This window comes from Pleurodeles waltl, chromosome 4_1, assembly GCF_031143425.1.
Source record: "Pleurodeles waltl isolate 20211129_DDA chromosome 4_1, aPleWal1.hap1.20221129, whole genome shotgun sequence".
NCBI classification, from domain to species: Eukaryota; Metazoa; Chordata; class Amphibia; order Caudata; family Salamandridae; genus Pleurodeles; species Pleurodeles waltl.
Window position 1 is genome coordinate 909,812,880 of NC_090442.1, and position 8,352 is coordinate 909,821,231.

The 8,352-nt window shown below is 46.2% G+C and overlaps 1 protein-coding gene across 1 annotated transcript; it reads right to left on the bottom strand.

The window, feature by feature from the left end:
• Window positions 1-3,567: 3,567 nt before the first annotated feature.
• Window positions 3,568-8,116, bottom strand: LOC138288258 (secreted frizzled-related protein 2-like). The gene is made up of 4 exons (XM_069229662.1): window positions 7,733-8,116; window positions 6,231-6,400; window positions 5,625-5,717; window positions 3,568-4,425 (listed from the first exon to the last, which is right to left on the bottom strand). Exons 1-4 carry the CDS (start codon window positions 8,026-8,028, stop codon window positions 4,118-4,120), a joined length of 867 nt encoding a protein of 288 aa, XP_069085763.1. The 5' UTR covers window positions 8,029-8,116; the 3' UTR covers window positions 3,568-4,117.
• Between the last annotated feature and the right edge of the window lie 236 nt (window positions 8,117-8,352).

The window sequence follows — 8,352 nt, forward strand, 5'->3', positions numbered from 1 at the left end:
GGACCAACCTGATTGGGGGTAGGGAGTCCAGATCACTGGGGTGGTCACGGGGCTCATGCCCTGGGCCGCCCCGGTACACCCCTTGGCTGATTGGTGTTTGGAGAGGGGGCGGAACCCTGAGCATGGGGGCAAGGAACAGAGGAAGCAGGGGTACCGCCCCCCCTAGGGATACAGGTGACGACCAGTCCCTGTGTGGTCCAAAGGAGGTTCAGGACAGGAAGGGATCCTGTCAAAATAATTTATGGTTGCATAAAAGTATCTTCTATAACAGTATATATCAAATTTGCAGTGAAATGTTTTTAATAGAGTAATATGCATATGATGACTTGCATAAATCGTTTCTATGATTTTTAATGAAAGTATATATAAAAAATAAATACTTCTTCCATCAAACTAAATTGTCTTGTTGGTTGGTGTATGACCGGTGTTGGGGCTAAGGGCCCACTGGCGGCTTCTGAATCCTAATTTCTTTGTAAATGGGCCTCCTCTTTTTTTAGTTATACTGCTTGTTGTGACAGTGGGTGGGTGGTGGGGTGCTGTGTATTACAAGATACCAATAGGCTCTTTCTGGGTAGCGCTAGTGCTCATTCAGGTAGAGGTAAAAGAGAAACATTCCCATAAATGTAGTTTGCAGATGCAACATAGAACTCAGTCCATCCTTTTACGAGACTCTAGTTTTTGAACTGTAACTCCAGAATAGATGTACAAATGGACCAACATTGTTGTGGAACTGATTTAACTGACAGCTTTGTGTCTTTGCTATTTTCTCATGTTTTTTTCTATTAACTTGGCTTCCTGTACCTTCTTGTGTATGGTATGAGCTTGCTGTCATATTCTATATTCTATGTTCATGAATGTTAACAAAGATCCTATGATAAAGGAAAGTTACTTACTTGCAATGGTGGTTTTCAATTATATGGTTCATCATTAAATTCGTATACAACCCACACACCACCCTGGTGAAGCCTGGACTAGGCAACAAGGTCCTTAGTTTAACATAGCTGTCACAATGGTCAGCTACTGCCTTGTAGGGATTGTGTCGAAGTTAATCTTTAACGAGACTTCTGCAAAATGGTCAGCTAATGCCTTCTAGGTATTGTGTCGAAGTTCATCTTTAATGAGACTTCTGCCCCATGCTTAAACAAGCATTGGCAAATACAATAGGTCTTGCCTATGCAACATCTATTGGTTTTGTCTATGTTTTCTTTTTTAGGCCTGGTGCACCTTATAAATGGCGCATACACAGCAGTTACTTTTCCAACAATCCAGAAAGCGCTTTCAGCCTTGCAAGGAGCATGGAAAGCACTGCATAGAAGACCATACAATATTATTCAACAAAATGAGGAAGATTGCTTACTGTTTTATCACAACTCCCTGTTGGCTCCATGACAGACTTCTGGCATAAACACATATTTTTAGAATAAAGATTTGGCTGCTCTTACTTACGAAATGAAGGGCTTTTGGTTATGTGTCATTCTTATTGATTTTTACGGGTACCTCCCCAAGCACGTGTAGCATGTTAACAGTGCCCACTAAGAAGCCTGGGCTATTTCCTCTTTGGAAACAACCCTACGTTGTAATTTACAAAATGCTGCTAGTAAGGCTTCTTAGTGGGTGAATGTATCTATTGCTAAGGATCAGTGCGATTCCATTCTTGATAACAAACTGCGTGGTTTAATATGCCTGCTGTATGTTCCTTCCGGTTAGATTGTGATGTGGTGGACGTTTATGGAATAACATGGCTCTTGCAAACTAGGATTGAGATGCACAGACGTAGCATTCTTGCTCCTAACACTGGCATATCGGGGTCTGGATTGACACGCAATAGCACTGCTGTTATTGGAATATCGGGTGACTCAACAGATGCTGTGGCAGAGCCGTGTGTGGGAAGCAGGAGCAGCAGGCGTTCTGCAGACAAGATCTGCGCTGCACTAGTAGAGCTAAGAGTTAGAGCACTTACAATGGCAGGGGTAGGATTAAGGTGCAAAGAGAACAGTGCTTATCTATCCGTCTGGACTCTGTGCTTCTAGGAAGGATCAATGTACCCAGCTGTTAGCAAGCGCCAGTGTTGGCCTAACCTAGAGTTGCTTTAGTCCATTGCTTGCGATGCACTGCCAGAGCATTAGCCGCGGAGCTAGCGAGCATGATGAAGGTGCACAGGCAGAGCGGTGTGTGGACCCACAACCACCTTGCATCTCACTATCTGGGACGTTGTGAATCCGACATTGAAATGTCCATATCCGTCGGGCATTGGAAATGTGTGCCTAACTGAAACATTCTGAAACCGGTAAACTGGCACATTATGCCAAGCCAAGCTGTGGTGTATCTTATCAACACTACTGGCTGGTAAACATTATTCATCAGTCTATAGGCAGTGCCAGTTATTATTTCTGCAGCACTGTGATATTGTTCGAAGATTTGTGTGTCACTTCTGTGTATGGAGGAGAGAGATCTGCTTTGTGAGGTTTGAGGCACTTGCTGCAGTTATTTCTAGTCCACTGACAAAAGGAAGCCTATGGAATGAAGTATTTTCTAAGGTAGGCGGAAGGAAGGCAAGACAGTTCCGCTCAATAGGCTAGTAGTAGCGCATTGTAGCTCCCCATTCTGTGTTTGCTTTGTGTGACGTGGAAAGCTTGCACAGCTGCTGTCTTTGCTGTGTCTGTTCTGGGATCATGAAGGAAGCCTACCTTTAACCAGACCATACTGTTATGTGTGCCTGAGGGAAGCTCCCAACTGTATTTGTACATAAAGATATGGAACTATGTCTGACCGTGAGGCTGTTATTGGGCATATGCTGACTGCATTTGGGAATGTGATTTCTTCACCTCTAATATATCATGGTAGCAGTCTTAGTTTAGGCTTGGTGACTATAAAAAAAATTGTACCTTCTCTAGCAACTTTTTGTTATATGAATAAATATTAAATGTGTTGTTTAATTGTGCGCTGATTGTGATTTGTATTCAGCGATATCACGTCCTGTAATAGCATCAGATTCAAAGGTTTATGAAATGCGGCAGGCCTGATGTGTGATGTCACTTCCTGTGATGTCATAGTGGGTCAAAGGGCATGGGATGTCACTCCCGCCACCCTTAATCAAATTTGGGTGAATCAACGTCCATGGGGCCGACTCCCTTTGTAGCACCATCGAAACCCCCACGGCCCGCAATTAATTTTGGTGCGGGGGCTTTGCCTGCAGGGGATAGTGTCTGACGAGGGGCCACCACTTGGTGGCGGGAGCTGCACTGCTTGTTTTGAGTGTGTCTTCTTGAAAGAGAAAAAAATGCTTTCATCGCATAGTACAGATCATCGGCGTTAGCCAGTGGCAATTTAACTTTACCTCAGGAACATGGAGTGTGCTGCCCAAAATTGAACAATTTATCCGTCAAAAGCCAATAATGTGATTAGAATCCATGGCGTTTAGTCACATAAGCAAAAGCCACTAGTCCACTTTCCCTCTCTCCCACACATGCCAGTGCAAAACATTCAGTGTCTGACACTCATCTGTCTTCAGTTAACCACGACCCAGACACCACCCAAGAACCACAAAATACACTTGAAGTATTTCTTGCAATGAGATTTATAGTAATATATAGATATCTATATATACATATTCACATATAATATACAGTTATGGAAGCGCTTTACATTTTGGGGCAGAACACGTATGTACACAGTACACATATTCCAAAATGTTTCGCCCGCTTGTGATGATAAATCCTTTTTACATATTACATTTATGTATGTTTAAACAGTGCCTTCGTTATTTACAGTTAACATCCTACATACATTGTGCAAATCAAATACACCCATAAAAATACGATGATTTGGCCACGGTGTAGTTGTGTTCAGTCAGTGATACCACTACAAGGTCTTGTAAAACTTTTATCTACCCCTGCCTAAAAATGTTCCATAATTCCACTGAAAACGGGAAATTTCTTGTCCCCGAATGGGTCATAGGGAGGCAGGTCTACTTTCCGTTGATTCCAACAAATGTATGCATGTTCTGCGAAGACCTTGCCGCGGCTCCCTGTAAAGTGTCGCAGTATGGTAGCCCCCCTAGTACTTTCCACGAGCGGCCCAGTCCCACAGTTGTCTTACTCAGACCCATGGACAGAGTTCAGCACTTGTGGTGCCTCCATTTTCTGGCGGCCAATGCCAGCTGGGAGTCCCTCCGGTGCCAGTGGAAGACCCTGTTGATGAGCACGTTGCCATGCTGAACGTCACCCACGATGACGTAGACCATGGAGCGGTTGCTGCGGGTCATCTTGTGGGCGCAGTTCTCGTTGATGAGCAGCCATTGCTGCACCAGGTTGCGGGTGTCGTAGGGTAGCAGCAGGCCCTGGCTGATGAACTCCACCTGGCCCTCCAGCTCGTACTCCTGCTCTCCGGCGACTGCCTTCCGCTTTGCCAGCTTGACCTTCACAGCTGAAAAGAAGGGTAAATGTTCAGCCATATTGTTCCCGACTTGCATTATGTTTGTGCTACTGCACAGATAAAACGTGTTTGATAACGAGAAACCCATGCCCCCAGGGGTGACTTCCCTTGTCTTTCAATTCTCAACCCCTTTGATTCTGGAGATATAGTTCTTAGCCACCTCAGTGAAACCAGTTGGAGCAGACTGTCACACAATTGCTTGTATAGACAAAGACTAGTCTGAAACATGGCAACAGTAATGCCATTGAGCAAGTTGGTAACTTTACACATACTGCGCTGCTGAGTGATCATTTACCAGCAAGAGTTGCCCACAAGATAACTGGATTATACTGATGCAAAATACAGTTTGCAATACCATGCGGGGCCAGAACTAGCAGGTGAACTTTAGGGGAGAATTTAACAAGTGTAAACCCAGAAACCAAGCATCTACGTTTTGCGACTTTACAACATTGTGTGACCCTGGGCAAATTATTTAATTTGGCAATGCCACACACTAGTTATCTGCAAATATGCAGATCAAATACCTCCTATTTCGGTAGAACACCAAATGGTCCATGGCACGTGTGACAACCTAGACCAATCTGAGCTTGAAGTCACAGGGTTGGTTGGTTCGAAAAAGCACGACACGCCCCGGAATTGAAACTGTAACTACCTTGAAAGCAGGGCTGACAGAGGGTGTCAGGCAAGACTTGAGGGCACTGCGAGTTAGCTCTGCTTCCAGAATTTAATGGATGCGCAATTACCTTTATTAGAGAAAATATATACCTAAAATGTGCAGCAAACCTAGGCCTTTGTGCAGGTTTAGAAAAACAATTGGGAAACTACTCGAGATTAATTTGCCTCAAAGTTTCATATTTTTATTGTATTTTTGTATTTGTAGAGTTTGCGATTGCCCTAGGATGACCAGATAATCAGTGCTAACTACAGTGGGGGTGATCAGATTGCTCAAACTGTACATTGAGAGACACCCGAGCCGATGGTTGAAACTATCCCCACTTTTGCACCCACCCGAGCAGGTGAATTACTGCCAGAATACACATTTAGGTTGGTATAATATAAAAAGCTGTGCCAGACAGTTCCCTCAATATGGCCGAGACAAAGGGCACCAAAAAGAACTAGGTCCAGTTCTCACTTCTCCAGTCAGTCTCCTCGCCTAGCTAGTGCCAAGAGGGGGTCGGAAACACACTCACCGAAGTTGTTGTCACAGAAGGACTCCAGCACTAGTTTCTGCGAAACCACGTCTTCGAGCGCAGGGCACCCCTGGCAGGTGGGCTTTGGAAACTCTGCAAGGAAAAAGGCAAACGCCACAGGTTATTTTAGAGGCCTGGCACAGGCAAGTAAGTGGGTAGGGCGCTCAGGGTATGACAGCGGGCATGGGGTTGTACAAGACGCTTTGATGGTTGTACTACTGGAGGAATATCATGATAGCTTAACATCGATTAAAGGTATGGATTTGCTGTTTTAACTCACATTTACGTACATTGAAGTTATATATACCTTCAAGGTACATAGGTGTGGAGTTGGGTGTGGAGCGTGTATTCACACTTTAGCTCTTTTGTCTACGATATTAAGGTGGTGCCACGATGTTTCCTACTCGGTAGTCAAGGTACACTCCCTTTTCATGTGAGGGTTGCAGGCATAGGACGTGAGGCACTTACTCTGGGGTATCTCTGGAGGCACGGGGATGGGCGACGCAGTGACAGGAAACATACCAACAATTACAAAGATGGGCGATGGGCTACAGGCACAGCTTGGGGTGAAGCAGGGGTATCGGCATAGGGAAGGGTGTCGCCTACCTCTGTAGATGTACTGGTCCTCCTTGCTGATAGATGCCAGACACATGCCCTCACCCGCCGGGAAGCGGTCGCAGTCCAGGCTCTCAGGCCAGCTCTGGCCATGGCAGGCCAGCACGGGGGCGCAGCTGGCCCGCACGGCCACGCACATGCTGCGGCAGGGCTGGATGAACCTGCAATGAGAGAGAGACACACAGATGTCAACTTCTGAATGACACAATCAAACAAGGCTCTTGTCGGGCTCACCTAGCCACAAATATAACGTTGTTCCCAGATTCCCCACCTCACCACTTTGTATGATCATGGCCAAATACATTTGTTTTGCTTTTTGCTGTCGTGTGCTCAAAACGAGGAGAGACTATATTCGAATCAGTTTGCACTGTCACCTACACAAATGGATGCATTCTTGCATTTCATCGTCGGATGTTAAACTGTGAAACTTACTAAATTTGTGCATTTGTGTATCACCTGTGTTGTGCGACCAAATGAAATATATCATCTTTAATTCAGTATTTCGCCCGTTTAATATTTGTGATATAAAAAGCGGCAAATATTTTAACTATAAACTGAATTACAAAATCTATTTGCCTAGACGCAAGCGTTGAGACAATTGTGTGTAAGCTGTGCGCTGCTGCAATGTCATGAGAAGAATAACATTCCCTAAGAAGTCTCAACTTTCACATTTGAAACGTGAATCAAATTTACTAGTACTCATTTCAGCTACATGTGAAAACAGTCAAAAAATAATTTTGACACACAATTGCGCTGGTACAAAAGTCTATTCGTGTACCTTCATATGCAAAATCATTTGAAGTATACGGCCATAAAACCCGCGTGAGCGTATATAATATCCCGTATGAACATACTGCCTAAGCATACACACGCATGTATCCCATTCGAGAATCAAAAAATAAACATCAGAATATTGCAGGCCTGCACTCTCTAGCCAGCACCAGTTGCAACCTAAGGCCAGCTAATTTAGGTTCTAGAATGGCTTAACAATCGTCGATAGTAGCCCAACTTTCCTTTGATCTAGTTATGACAGGATTAAAACGTTACATAAATGCCTCAAATGTACATATGTCCTAAACTTAGATTCGTTTTTGATGCCAGAAGTAAAATCTAATGCCCAATTAACTTGCTTTGGTTTTTACCCTGTGGAAACCTTTATATTGTATACAATGCGTCTGCCAGAGCAGATACCTATTGAATGCCCACTGTGTGCAGATCAGTATGAAACTGCAGTTGAGGAAAGGCTGCAAGTGGTTCCTCAAGTTGAATTTTAATATAATCATAGCATCTTCCTGTGGGCTATTTTGCATGGTCCTGCGCAGATTACTGCATCCTCTTTTCTCTCAGATCTCCCAAGTCCTAAAGGTTAAGGGTGCCTATAATGAGACCATCATACGACTCTCTTTAAAACGGGCAGGCAGAAGGGCAGGACAGGTTGCCGCTGCAATGGAGGTGTGCCCTCACCAACAGACACTTGAACTGCGCACACTTACGTGTCCAGGCAGACGGGTGCGAAGAGGGAGCAGAGGAAGGACCGCGCGTGCGGGTGGCATCCTGTGTGGAGCAGGGGCAGCCACTGGGCGCTGCTGGGCACCACCTCAGCCATCGTGGTCTGCCCCAGCAGGTTGGGCAGGCGCATCTCCGAGTAGCCGACGTCCTGGCAGAGGCCCATGGCGGCGGGCACGGGTACGCACTTGGTGGAGAGCTGGATGTCGAAGGCCGCGCCGAGCGCGAACAGCTGCAGCACACAGCCGTAGAGGACGAGTGGCGCGCGGTAGGCGGGGGCCATGTTCCTGCTGGTAGTTGCGGGGGGACGTGCTCCGGGTGCTTGGCAACGAAGCGCGCGACGCTGCAATGAGCCTCCTGCTTGTCGACCGCCTGTTTATAAGGCCGCGCGCGCCCCCTGCAGGCTTCCGCTTATCGGCGGACGATCAGGGCACTTGGGCCCGCGCGGGCTCCTGTGGCGACTGTGAGGCAGACTGCGGCCTCCCCCTGCCCACACGCCCACCTCCCCCAGTGCGCCCCACAGTCGGCTCATGCTATTAGAGGAAAAGTGACAAATTGCCTTCTTTGTGCGGTGGAGGGGCGCCCCCGGCAGACTGGCTGTCTCCGG